Source organism: Rhinoraja longicauda, chromosome 22, assembly GCF_053455715.1.
Source record: "Rhinoraja longicauda isolate Sanriku21f chromosome 22, sRhiLon1.1, whole genome shotgun sequence".
In the NCBI taxonomy this organism is placed as follows: Eukaryota; Metazoa; Chordata; class Chondrichthyes; order Rajiformes; family Arhynchobatidae; genus Rhinoraja; species Rhinoraja longicauda.
The window spans coordinates 15815488-15829511 of NC_135974.1; the positions used below are offsets into that span (position 1 = coordinate 15815488).

Here is a 14024-nt window from a genome sequence, read left to right on the forward strand (position 1 = left end):
AAACTCTGGGCAGACAGCACCCGTAGTCATGATCAAACTTGGGTCTCTGGTACTGTAAGGCAGCCACTCTACCGCTGCGCCATTGCGCTGCCCCATAAGTTCCCTCTGGAAGATTTCTTCTCCTTTGCAGTAGATTATTTTGTTAGTCGCAGCCATCCCCAACCAAGAAACGAGAGTGTTTAAATTTGCCCTACTTGGTCTGATCTGGCATTTAGTAAAGTCATGGTTGATCAGTATCTTGACTTCCATTTATCCCTTTGTGGTTCAATAGCCCTTCTTATGTCAGTTCCCATTTTGCTTTGATAGAATTTCCCTGCTTCAACTCCAAGACAATTTGATTATTCCACATGGCGTTATATTCAGAAAGTAAAAACTAAAACTCATTGCAGAGGAATAGCTAGTATGACATTGTGATGAATTTGAGGTGAAGAATCCTGAGAATACAACTTCCGACATATTAGTAGCTAGTTTTTAAGTTATGAAAATAAATTATATACAGTGGGGTTTAATTATACACAAATGTATCAAATTTATTTGAAGTGTGTGTAATGGCAGTTTCTATACCTTCTCAAAGTCCAACTTCGATAGCCATTACTGCTCGGGGATGGAATGGAGGTATAGCTTACGCACACACCGCACTCTGAGATAACAAAAACTAATCTTCCAAACGCTGTTTCTTGATTAATTGGTCTTGGTAGCACAAATCAAAGAGTAATTCATAACTTTTCGTTCTCATCAACTGTTTCTTCTTAAAAAAAATACAGTAAAAATCGTGTAGTTGTTACCGTGTGGTCCTTGTGAGTGTAGCTGGCGCGAGTGTGGCAGTCGTGAGTGTGGCAGACGTGAGTGTGACTGGCGCGAGCGTGGTAAAAAACTCTATTCTCTCCATCCTCCGAGACTAAACTGACCCACAATCTCTGGCACTACGCTAGCCTCCTCCCATGCGGACACCCATTACGTATCAAATCACACCCACAAGCATGCAAAAAAGACAGAAACTAGAAATATTAAACATAGCCATAATACAATGACAGTAACTAAATTAAGCGTAAATGGCTCCTACACACCGTCCCTTAATTGTTCTGCGTATATGACGAAGCAATTACCAATAGATATTGAAAGGAGCTATAAAAGCTTAATATTTATCAAAAACAAAAGTAATATGCATTATATGTTAGCATTCAAACTTCTTTAGCGATTCTTCAATCTTCTCCTTCACCTTCTAGAAGCAGACATATCTTGGTTATCGGTCTTAACAAGATGTTGTCCTTAGTCTGAAGTCGTACAGTACGCACAAAACCTTTAACGTCTGACATGATCTCCAGTATCTTTTTACAAAGTTTCGACAACATGTGATTTCTTCCTCCATGTTCGTGTTCATGAATATGTCGTAACAGCAATGTTGAAATATGAAAGTCCTTCGAGAGAATAATAGGATGCTTAGCTTCTTCAGGCATCGCTAGTTTATTTAGGCGACCACCTACTCTCAGAAGTCCTTTATCCAGTATCGGATCAAGCCGGTATAAATGACTACTTTTAACACCATGTTCACCAGCTTGTAATGCTGAGAGCTCTTCCTTATATTCTTGTCTTTGATAGAAAGAGATAATTGCATTTTCCGCCTTAAAAAGATCATCCAGACATAAACACTGTCCCCGGTATGATGCCTTAAAGACTTGCATCTCTTTGTCAACCTTTTCTTTCAGCTTGCCAGGATCTGTTTCAAAGCTACTCATAGCAGCCCGAGTTTCCGTTCTCTTACGAGTCCACTGCAAAAGCATTGTTTTTAATTTAAGAAACCAAGCTACCAGTCTTCAACTTATTTCATGATGAGAAATGGGTAATTAAATAGTTTGTTGAATCCAATGGGTCCTTAATAATGGCGTTCACTAAGATGTCTTGCTTGATCTCTGGCTCATTAGCAGAGATTTCAGTTTCCAGGTTAAACTTTGGCCATTCTCGGTCTGGTTTACAGAGAAACTCTGGCCCATTGATCCATCTCTTACTGCTTAAGAAGCGGTCTGCTGTTAATCCTCTAGAGGCTTCATCCGCAGGACTTTCCTTGGTATTAATATACTTCCACTGTGATACATTAGTAGCATCCCTTACAAAAGAGATCCTGTTTGCGACAAATGTTAGGAAGAGATTGTTTTCATTGTTGATGTACCTAAGCACTGTCATGCTATCAGTCCAGAATGTAGATTCCTCCAGCTTAAGCTGCAGTTCTTTTTGCAGCAATATGTAAATTCTGACAGCTAAGACTGGGAATCGTCATTTGCTTCAATGGTGCCACTCTGGCCTTTCCCATTAAGAATGCAGCATGTACTGCATTGTTATCATTTTCCAGTCGCAGATATGAAACAGTATCGTGACCACTTTCACTTGCGTCAGAAAAGTGATGCAGCTGTGCAAATTTGATTCGACCAAAGTTTGTAGGCCACTCTGAACTCCGACATCTTGTCGAGATCTTCTAACCACTCTGTCCATCGCTGAGAGAAGATTTGCGTTATACTCTTATCGCACCCATGTTTCTCATTACAGAGATCCTGCAAAATTTACTTGGCTGGTAGTGTAAATGGTGCAAGAAATCTCAAAGGGTCGTAAACAGAACCAATCACAGACAGAATGCCTCGTCTTGTACATGGTCGCTCCTGAATCGAAATTCTGAACTTGAACACAACTGTTTCAACGCACCAGTGCTCTCTCCATGGGCAGATTGTCTTTGTCCAAATTCAACTCCTGGGTCTCCTTGGCTCTGTTATCTAGTGGAACGGTTTCCAATACAGCACGGCTGTTGCTAATCCATTTCGATAGCATGAATCCTCCTTTGTTGCAGAGGGAAGTCAAATGTTTTACCATTTGAATCGCTTCTTGTTCCGTAGACATAGATTTTAAACAATCGTCCACATAGAAATTGCTCTTTACTGTGTTTGTCACCTTCAAAAAAATGAGCTTTATTGTCCTCAGCAGTTTTCCTCAATGTGAAGTTTGCACAACTTGGCGATGTCACTACTCCAAAGAGATGTACCTTCATCCGGTATTCAACGAGATCTTGTTGTGCATCACCATCCGGCCACCATAGGAATCGCAAGTAGTCGACATGCTTTTCCGATACCTTGACCTGATGAAACATTGTCTTGATATCCGCCATCAAAGCTGCCGGGTCTTGTCTGAATCTGATGAGAACTCCGATGAGTGAGTTTGTTAAGCCTAGACCCTGCAGCAGTTGACAGTTAAGTGATTTACCCTTGAAAACCGCAGCACAGTCGAAGACCACTCTTAAAGTTCCGTTCTTTGAATGATCCACCCCATGGTGTGGGATATACCAAAGCTCTCCATCACTTCGATTCAACTGGTCTTCTGGCACCCTTTCGACATAACCATTATCAATCATCTCTGTGAGGAAAGATGTATATTCATTATGAAATTTCGTATTCTTGCCAAACTTGCGTTTCAGATTCTGAATGCGTTGTTCTGCAATGCAATGGTTATTCGGCAGACTAACACTTTCTTGTTTAAAGGGTAAGTTTAGGCAATAGTGTCCTTCTATCATCTTTACTGCGTGATTCATAATTTCCAAAAAAAATTACTTCTTCTCTGGACATTTCTTCTGATTCCTTGCTGGTTCTTTCATTGAAGTCGTGATTATATTGCTTGGTCAACAACCCCTCTATATTTACAATAGATATTCGATTGATGGCAGCAGCAGTATAGTTGTTCCTTTTCCTGCCTTTGTTGTTCCTTCTCAGGGTGTCATAGATAACCCATCCGAGTATGGTTCTCACAGCAAACGGTCCATCTCCTTGACTGGTTACAACTTTTCTAGGTTCTAATGCCTTCAAAGCATTCGTTCCGAAGTAGGTCAATATCAGAATTTATTTTAGGTATCTTGACATCCTTCAAGTAAGGCCATTTTTCCAAGTCTTCTTGCTTAGGTATATTTGGATGAGAGACGGGCATAGTCTCTTGTGTAAACACATCAGATATTTGTATAAAATTGTCTTCCTCCAGACTAGATATTTCCATACTTGTGATATGATAACTATCGTGGCATTTCTGACCATTCATGGTGTTCAAGAGAAGCTTAACCTTTTCTCCTGTAACGTCCAGCCTTCTCATCAAGCTTTCTGTGCATAAGGTAGCTGAACTTCCACTGCCCAAAAATGCATATGTTTGCAACACTGTATCCCCCTTGCTGCTTCTTACCAGTACTGGTAAGATGGAGAAAATACAGGTTTCTACCCGGCCCCAATATGTGCATTTAACTGAGGTGAGGCAACGACATCACTCGTAGCTGGCTTCTCCTTTTGTTCCATTTGCTCCAGCTTCTCGTCCGTATTTCTCTGTTCAATGTGAAGGATGATCTTGTTTGCATATATTACAAGTTATCCGATTCCTGCAGTCATTAACCATGTGCCCTTTCTTCAGACATCCATAACAGATTCCTTTCTCCTTCAAGAAGTCAATCTTATTTTTATATTCTTTTTTTTTTTTAATTTCGACACCATCTTATAGTGTGACCAACTTCATTACATGAAAAACAAAACCCTTGTGGCTTAACAGTAGATACATCCTTTTTCATTCCGTTTCTACGGGTATTACGGCAGCAGCAAAACTGCTTTCCTTGGGCCCTGATCTTCCCTTGGTTTTAGTAGAGCCTTTGACAGTTGCTGATTTAGGTTCTTGAATATTCCCATAGCGTAGGTTTGACATTAACCGTACTTCTCTTTCCATGAAATTCACCAGGTCAGGAAGCATGGCCTCTCTATCGTCAACCTCCTGTATCAGGCCTGCTTTATCTCTCCACTTTTCTCTAAGCCTATAGGGCAGTTTTAGAACGATAGCCTTCATATTACTAACAACATTCATTTCTTCCATGTGGATGCTATTTCTCATTGAATTACAACAACCCCTAAGAAATATCGCAAACTCATGCAAAGCCTTCACATCTTCCGCTTTGCTAACCAACCAAGCAAAGGCCTTTTTCATGTATGCGTTAGCAATCTTCTATTTGTTACAAAAATGCACTTCAAGCAATTCTCTTGCCAATTGACAGCCCTCATCTGTAGGCAAATGTCGACAACTCTTAACAAGCTGCTTCAAATATCCACTTGTGTATTGCTCCAGAAATCGTAAGCGATCTCTGTGACTTGTAGTTTTCATTTCCACTCCTTCTTCAAACGCTACTATGAAAGTTTCATATTGTAAAGGATCACCATCATATTTAGGAATTTCCATTGGGGATAAGGTGACAGAAAGATTTTGTTGAACCATGAGCTCGCTGCGTCTCGTTTGATTCCTTACCAATTCATAGAATTCATTTTGAAATCCCTGGCTTAGTGCAGATCGATCCGGATAAATTTTGTCACAAGCCCCATAGTTTGTCTCTGGCTGGGTGCAGGTAGCTGATGAACAGGCCTCTGAGAAGAATACTGGGTTGGCTCTTTTCGAGCCTTAACAGACATCCCAAAGGTAGGTTGCTTCGGTCTGGCACTCGGTTGCTTTGGTGAAGTTTTGTCGGCCATCCACTTAGTATCAGTTTGGCGTCACGAGACCAGACTGGCTCTGGCTGTGGGTTGACTTTAGCTGTTGTTTCCAGCTTAGTAGCTCCTTGGATTAAGGAACTCTTCTGAGATACTCTTGAGCTGCATTTTGATCTTTGGCCTTCCAGTATGTCCCTCCTTGCCCCAGCAGCTGCCAGCTTCGTGGCTATTTCCAACCGTTCCTTCTCTCTCTTCAGCTGTTCTTCTTGTCTCTCAGCCTCTTCAGTTGTTCTTGTCTTTTCAGCTATTCTGCTTGTCTCAGCCTCTCTCTTCAGCTGTTCTTCTTGTTCCTCAATCTCATATTTTCTCTTAAGGCGGCAGCTTCCAGCGAGAGAGCAGCCATCTCAGCTTCAGCTTCCATTTGAGCAGAGACCCTCGTAGTTGAACTGGCTACAGAACCAGATTTACGTCTAGATCTTCGCGTTGAAACATTTGAGACACTATCCTGAGGTGTAATTTCTTCTTCCACTTCAACACCTTGTTGCATCGCACCTTCTACTGTAGTGCAATGTTTGAGCTATGGTTTCAGACAACCACTTCTGCACGTCAGCCATGAAACCATCAAACAATTTCACCCTCTCTTGGAACCACTGAGTGTGCCATTCGAGTTGCTCCTTTGGTAGTTGTAAACACAGTATTGAGTGTTGTTTTTCTCCAACCTCATGGCAAAGGTTAAGTAGTTGATCCAGATTAGATTGTACAATGTTCGCATTCTCATCTGATTCCATTAGTTCCTTCTGATATTCAATTAATTTGATGACCTGCTTCCACAACTTGTCTCTATCCTGGCATCTTTCCAGATAGGCTGCCTCTCCTTCTTCCGAAGGTTTAATGTCTCTTCTCATATCTTCTTGATTTTTGCTCCGCATCTCCCTCCTGTGGTGGTTCTTCATACTTACCTGATGGAAGATCCATGATGAATTGATACTTAGAGCTATGTTCCAGAAATACCAGAAGAATTCAAAACGGAATGAGTATTTTTTCAAAACACATCATTAATTCCAAGGCTGAGAGTCTTCGGCCAGTACATATGGTAAACAATCGCTAGCTGAGCACCTTATCTTGTAGAAGTTCACAACATCGTTAATTTTCCAGGTCGTGCTCTGCGAGTTTGGTTTTCTTATCTCCTCGTAGCATAAACAAGCTTCTTGTATCAAATAGTACTTCTGCAGAATTTTCTCACAGGCTTTTAAGTTTTTTAAACTTCTTAACTTAAAATTACGACTAAACAGTCGTCTACTCACGGTACCCAGTCAATGAAGTCTTCAATCTTCTAATGATCCAGGTGTAGACCGTGTCAATTAGCCTTCGACCGGCAGATTCTTTATTCCAGGATTTCAGCTCTAATCTCTGGCAGAGATTCAGCTTCTTCTTCAGATCTGCTGTTGAATCGGATTTTGCTTGTAGAACAAGTCTTGCTTAGATTCTTCTGTCAGAATAGCCTTTTTTACTCTAGTCCATTCAGAGAAGTTTTTTACTAATGTAATGGCAGTTTCTATACCTTCTCAAAGTCCAACTTCGATAGCCATTACTGCTCGGGGATGGAATGGAGGTATAGCGTACGCACACACCGCACTCTGAGATAACAAAAACTAATCTTCCAAATGCTGTTTCTTGATTAATTGGTCTTTATTATAGCACAAATCAAAGAGTAATTCATAACGTTTCGTTCTTATCAACTGTTTCTTCTTCAAACAATACAGTAAAAATCGTGTAGTCGTTACCATGTGGTCCTTGTGAGTGTAGCTGGCACGAGTGTGGCAGATGTGAGTGTGACAGGCGTGAGCGTGGTAAAAAATTGTATTCTCCATCCTCCGAGACTAAACTGACCCACAATCTCTGTCGCTACACTAGCCTCCTCCCATGTGGACACTCCCCATTACGTATCAAATCACACCCACAAGCATGCAAAAAAGACAGAAACTAGAAATATTAAACATAGCCACAATACAATGACAGTAACTAAATTAAGCGTAAATGGCTCCTACAGTGTGTAACTGGCATCATGCTGGTTACAAGTGTGTAAATTAATTGAGTCAGTGCGCTTTGCGGCCTTTTATACCAGTCTTCAGTATTGTTCAGTTGATTGGCATAAGTCCTGTCTATAACTGGAATTCACATTTCCCTTCACTGGCACGAGTAGGTGGCATGACCTACCTAAAGCTCCACAAAAACAATGTGATGCATTGAAGATTTTAAGATCCGCTGGGTGTAGAAAATATATTTGTGAGTTGGTAGGAAAAAAAGCTTTTGTGTTGGCCTTTTATTTGAAAACTTCTTTCTTGTATCAGGCAGGGCAAGTTGCAAAATAGATATGGATTAACTAGACAATTTACCAACATTAACTCTCCTTGTCTGGAAGAAAGGTGCAGGTCTGCAATCCCCCAGCATTAACACCAGTATCTGGAGGTTTCTTAAGTTATGGAGGAGTTAGCCTTGTCTGAATTATCACTGCAGGAAATCCATTCCACACATTTCTATTTTATAGGCTTTCTAGACATTTGGATTTGCCATTTCATGAATCATTAAAATTCAAACTATTTTCACGGGTTTCAATTCAACTATAATGAGGGGAGGTGTCAATGAAAGGCGGATAATGAAAGGCCTAGCGAGAGTGGATGTGGAAAGGATGTTTCCAGTAATGGGAACCTCTAGAACTAGAGGGCACTGCTTCAGAATAAAAGGATGTACATCAGAATGGAGATGAGGAAGAATTTCTTTAGCCAGAGGGTGGTGAATCGGTGAAATTCGTTGGCACAGACCCTTTGGAGACCGAGTCATAGGGTATTTTTAAAGCAGAGATTGATAGACAATAGACAATAGGTGCAGGAGTAGGCCATTCAGCCCTTCGAGCCAGCACCGCCATTCAATGCGATCATGGCTGATCACTCTCAATCAGTACCCCGTTCCTGCCTTCTCCCCATACCCCCTCACTCCGCTATTCTTAAGAGCTCTATCCAGCTCTCTCTTGAAAGCATGTGATAGATTTTTATTCACAAAATGCTGGAGTAACTCAGCAGGTCAGGCAGCATCTCGTGAGAGAAGGAATGGGTGACGTTTCGGGTCGAGACCCTTCTTCAGTCTGAAGAAGGGTCTCGACCCGAAACGTCACCCATTCCTTCTCTCCCGAGATGCTGCCTGACCTGCTGAGTTACTCCAGCATTTTGTGAATAAATACCTTCGATTAGTAAGGGTGTTAAAGGTTATGGGGAGAAGGCAGGAGAATGGGGTTGAGAGGGGAAAATAGATCAGTCATGATTGAAAGGTGGAGGAGACTCAATAGGCTGAATGGCCTACTTAGAAACAAAGAAAACGTGCAGGAATAGGCCATTTGGCCCTTTGAGCCAGCACCGCCATTCAATATGATCATGGCTGATCATCCAGAATCCGTACCCCATTCCTGCTTTCTCCCCATATCCCTTGATTCCGTTAGCACTAAGAGCTATATTTAACTCTCTCATGAAAACATCCAGTGAATTGGCCTCCACTGCCTTCTGTGGCAGAGAATTCCACAGATTCACAGCTCTCTGGATGGAGAAAAAAAATCCTCATCTCGATCCTAAATTGGCCCACCGCTTATTCTTCAACTGTGACCCCTGGTTCTGGACTCCCCCAACATCGGGCACATCTAGCCTGCCCAATCCCATATGAATTTTATATGTTTCTATAAGATCCCCTCTCATCCTAAATTCCAGTGAATATAAGCCCAGGCAATCCATTCTTTCATCATATGTCAGTCCCGCCATCCCAGGAATTAACCTGGTGTACTTACGGTGCACTCCCTCAATAGCAAGAATGTCCTTCCTCAAATTAGGGGACCAAAACTGCACACAATGCTCCAGGAGTGGTCTCACCAGGGCCCTGTACAACTGCAGTAGGACCTCCTTGCTCCGATACCCAAATCCTCTCGCTATGAAGGCCAACATGCCATTTACTTTCTCCACTGTCTACTGTACCTGCATGCTAACTTTCAGTGACTGATATACAAGGACACCCAGGTCTCGTTGCACCTCCCCTTTTCCTAATCTGACACCATTCAGATAATAATCTACCTTCTTGTTCTTGCCACCAAAGTGGATAACCTCACATTTATCCACATTATACTGCAGCTACCATGCATCTGCCCACTCACCCAACCTATCCAAGTCACCCTGAAGCCTCATACCATCCTCCTCGCAGCTCACACTGCCACCCAGCTTTGTGTCATCCGCAAATTTGGAGATGTTACTTTTAATTCCTTCGTCTAAATCGTTAATATATATTGTAAATAACTGGGGTCCCAGCACTGAGCCTTGCGGCAACCCACTAGTCACTGCCTGTCATTCTGAAAAGGACCCGTTAATTCCTACTCTTTGCTTCATGTCTGCCAACCAGTTCTCTATCCATGTCAGTACCCTACCCCACCCATTCTGCTCCTATGTCTTGTAAAATCAATGAAACTAAATCAGAATGTAATCTTTCTGACAAACCCATGATTAACTGTTGTTATGGTAAATTAGAATGTTAAAGTCTGATTAACTCGGTTTACTTAAAATTTCAACCCAAGTTGAAACATTTGAATTGTTTCCCAAGACCAGATGCATAGGGAATGCAGGCACACATGAGAAACTGTGATATATTGAAACCCAGCAACTGCAGTGTTACCTTACACTGTGCACTGTGGAACTCGAAAAGCAATTAGTGAAGTTACAAAACTCACTGGTTCTCTATTATGGATTAATTTCTACGTAGTTTTATTTCTCTGATTACGTGGGCAGTACAAAAAAATGCTATCAAAATCAAATTTTCCCAGTGAGATTCATTATTTTATAAGGAAATTCAAATTAATTTAAGGGTTAACACTCATGGTATAACTCATGCATAATCTTTTTTTCTCTAAACAATTTCAATTTCTTTCTCCTCTGTCCCTGAAGTTGGTCAGAATAGCCAAAGTGCTAGGCACGGAAGACCTATATGACTACATTGACAAGTACAACATTGAGCTGGACCCTCGTTTTAATGATATCCTGGGAAGGTTAGTAAATATCTTGTGTTAAAATGGGATGATTTATCATTTATGTAACAGCATATAAATGACAATCGTGCCTTTTAATGTTTCGAAGTGGTACACAGAAACATTATCGGGCAAAGTTGGGTGACCCGCTCTGTTTCTGTTTCAGACATTCCCGTAAAAGATGGGAACGCTTTGTCCACAGTGAAAATCAGCATCTTGTCAGTTCAGAAGCACTGGATTTCTTGGATAAGCTGCTACGATATGATCACCAAACGCGTTTAACAGCACGAGAAGCTATGGAACATCCTTATTTTTGTAAGTCCTGTTCACTCAGATTGCCAGGGCTGGGTCTTGTTTCCAATTCCCATCGGAAGGACACCGTTCTACTATTCCACTTAACCGCAAGTCGGTCTTTTATTGCCAACTAAGCACTGGGTGCAAATGAGTTCCGTTGCCAAGGTCGGAAATTTTGAAGCTTTTAGCATGTTTAATTTACAAATTTAAAAAGACAGGTTTTCTTTCTCTATTGGGAACAGAGAGAATGGATCTAAAAAAATATTTGATTTGGATATTTCTACGAACTGATCATGTCCTTGTTGAAGGAAAAAGCAGGAGATATTATGCATGCTTATAGATGGACACCAAATGCTGGAGTAACTCAGCATCTCTGGAGAAAAGGAATAGGTGTCGTTTCTGGCCGAGACCCTTCTTCAGATGAGAGTCAGGGGAGAGGGAAACTAGAGGTATGGAAAGATACAAAGAACAAATGAATGAAAGGCATGAAACGAACAAATCAAATCCAGCAACAATGTTCAAGTCCACAATGGTTCATTGTTGGCTGTGGAAAAGGTGATAACGAGTGGATACGAACATATGCTTATACCAAGTTTTGATTCTGTTTTGCCCCACAGACCCAATAGTGAAAGACCAATCCCGAATGGGCTCCTGTGCTAACATGCCAACTGGTAGCACTCCCATCAGCACAGCCAGTATGATGTCAGGTCAGTTCTGCTGCCTTTAGCCGACGGGTGGGCTTTCCTGCTGGTTGACATCCACTAACTTTAAATCTGTTCAAAAAGTTTTTATTCCTTCATGTGGTTGATATTGTTTAATCTGTTTGTCTACAGGGATATCTGCAATGCCAACCTCCTCACCACTGGGACCCCTTGCTGGCTCGCCAGTCATCTCTGCTACCAACACCCTTGGGACGCCGGTTCCTGCCACTGCTGGAGCCCAGCCTTGATGTCGCCCTCCTGACTACTTGTAACCCTGGCAACAGCCTGGTCACCCCTTTCCACCCCCTCCCTTCCACCTCACTCCTCCTTGGAAGCACGGGGAACCAGCTGGGCTTGTCACGTCTGAGCAGTTGCTTATGGATTCTCTTCAGTTCAATCATTTTAAAGGAAAAAAAAGGCTGATTTTTACTTGAGAATTTTTTTTTTTTTTGTGTTTTGTATGTTACAAACTTAGAGACAGTATACCTCTTTTAGTCCTACTAGGGCATATGTAATGCCTCTGTCAGAAATTGTTGCCTAAACAAAAGCACTTGTTCAGTGTTATCACATTTCCCCCCCTAAGGTTTTTGAGCGGATGATGATATTAATTCTCTGAGCATTGTCAGCTGCCATAAACTTAGCAACTTGGAAATAATTTATTTTGAAATAATCATCTTTTCATTCAAGTCTTTTTTTTGTTACCAGCAATGGGAATAAATGCGATTTGCAACTTTGCCATCTAAAATCCAAGTGGCCTGTATTGGCTATGCTAAGAGAGATTGTTTCTGACCTGCAACCTATTGGAAATATTAAATACTGGAAGCACAACATTAAATTTGTACTGTGCTTTTCAAAGTACTCTGGCAAAACTGCTGTTATTTAAGAGTATTTTGAAAGCTAATTTGTTCCTTTTGACGTTTCAGTGTTTTTTGCTTGAAAAAGCAAGCAAGCTTTCCTCTTTTTTATCCCAAATGCAGCATACCATAAATTTACTTTGGATAATGTAACTGTTTTCAGAGTTTGAACCATGGTGAATTTATTTTCAAACTCTTGGACTGAAAGTTTTTAACAGCTCTTGAGTATATTTCCAAACACAAGGCAGCACCAGTACCATTAATGCCACGTAGACAACCACTTTATATGCTCATTTTCCATTGTTTCAACTGTTTTGTTCTGGTTGCCTTTTATTTAAAGCAGTTAAAGGGAAGTGGGGATGTTGAATCCTAAAACGAGAGATTCAGCTTTTTTCAGGGGGGTGGGGAAGGAAAATTTGTGGGTGTTTTTTTTTGTTTTAAAGAAAAAATGTTTAGAAGCAAGGCTGCTGCTGGTGATTAGTGAGATGGCAGTTGAGTAAATACTGTGTTTGACTACATTTTATTAAACAGGCCCTGGTTACACATTCATCATCCAGTTAGGTGCATTATTTGTTCTTTCCACTCTGCATTTTATCACGTGGTATGTGCATTTGCCGCCTTGGATGTATTGAGTCAGACTCAATTGAGTCATTGGGGCAACCTTACTGATGCCCTGCAGGCTGCAGCGATGAGGATACTTCTGCAGCTCAGTTGGTGCTGGGGCTTAATGGCATTGTGCATGTTTATATGCAGAAATGTGGTGTTTATGCAGTGGCCATACATTGCTATTCATTGAGCAGCAGTACCCATATACATTCACATATTAATAAATGCAGAGCAATGCTGTTTTCTTTGAGTACAAGAAATCCGTTTAACACCAATGACCCCCAAACAGTTCCAGTCCAGGAAATCTTTTAGGAGCTATATATGCATCTTTTTTTAGCCACCCATTAAATTTGTTATTCAGGCGCTGCTTTCCATGGAAATGCAAAATTGGAGTCTAAATGCAGCCGTCACTAACACGCATTGATATGAACATAGACAAGATACTTTATCATTTGTTTTTAATCTGGCTCTAGTGTATGCCTCGTTGGGGGTCAATTTGTGCACTGCACTTGTAGGTAAATAAATTTGGATTGGATAAGGGATCATGAAATGGCTTACTCTCAACGTACCAAACCTTGTGGAGATGCTTGTCTCCTAAAACACACCTCATGTAAATACCTGGCAAAGATCATCACCAAAACTTACAAGACTTTTTTTTTAAACAAAAACCTAAAATAAAAGCTATAGGAAGCACTGCTGTATCTTGATTTATTATTCTGAGGTGTGAATGGTCTCCCAATACAATCATTGGAACAGTATTTTGGCTTAATACGATCTATATTCTAAAATGATTACTAAAATTGTTAAGCTATGTAAGTTAACAGCTACTTTGGATATTCAGCCCTAATTTTGATATTTTTCATTTAATTTTTCATCTGAAGAAAGTCACAAATTCTAATTAAATCCCCAATTAATCAGTGGCACAACTGTATTCAAGATTTGACACTCGTGCTTTCCTTTCTAAAATCACATTCCATTTTGTGCAGATGGTTCATTAACACAATGATAGATCAATGTGTTGTACATGTTACTG

At 40.9% G+C, this 14024-nt stretch overlaps 1 protein-coding gene across 2 annotated transcripts in view; it reads left to right on the top strand.

The window, feature by feature from the left end:
- LOC144604425 (casein kinase II subunit alpha) overlaps nucleotides 1-12932 on the top strand; it is an 85333-nt gene extending 72401 nt beyond the window's left edge. For both annotated transcript variants that reach the window (XM_078418819.1, XM_078418820.1), the window contains exons 10-13: nucleotides 10457-10557; nucleotides 10703-10851; nucleotides 11448-11537; nucleotides 11664-12932. In XM_078418819.1, the coding sequence (XP_078274945.1) occupies nucleotides 10457-10557; nucleotides 10703-10851; nucleotides 11448-11537; nucleotides 11664-11779 (456 nt within the window). In that variant the 3' untranslated portion in view covers nucleotides 11780-12932. The remainder of the gene's footprint in view (nucleotides 1-10456; nucleotides 10558-10702; nucleotides 10852-11447; nucleotides 11538-11663) is intronic.
- Nucleotides 12933-14024: the final 1092 nt, after the last annotated feature.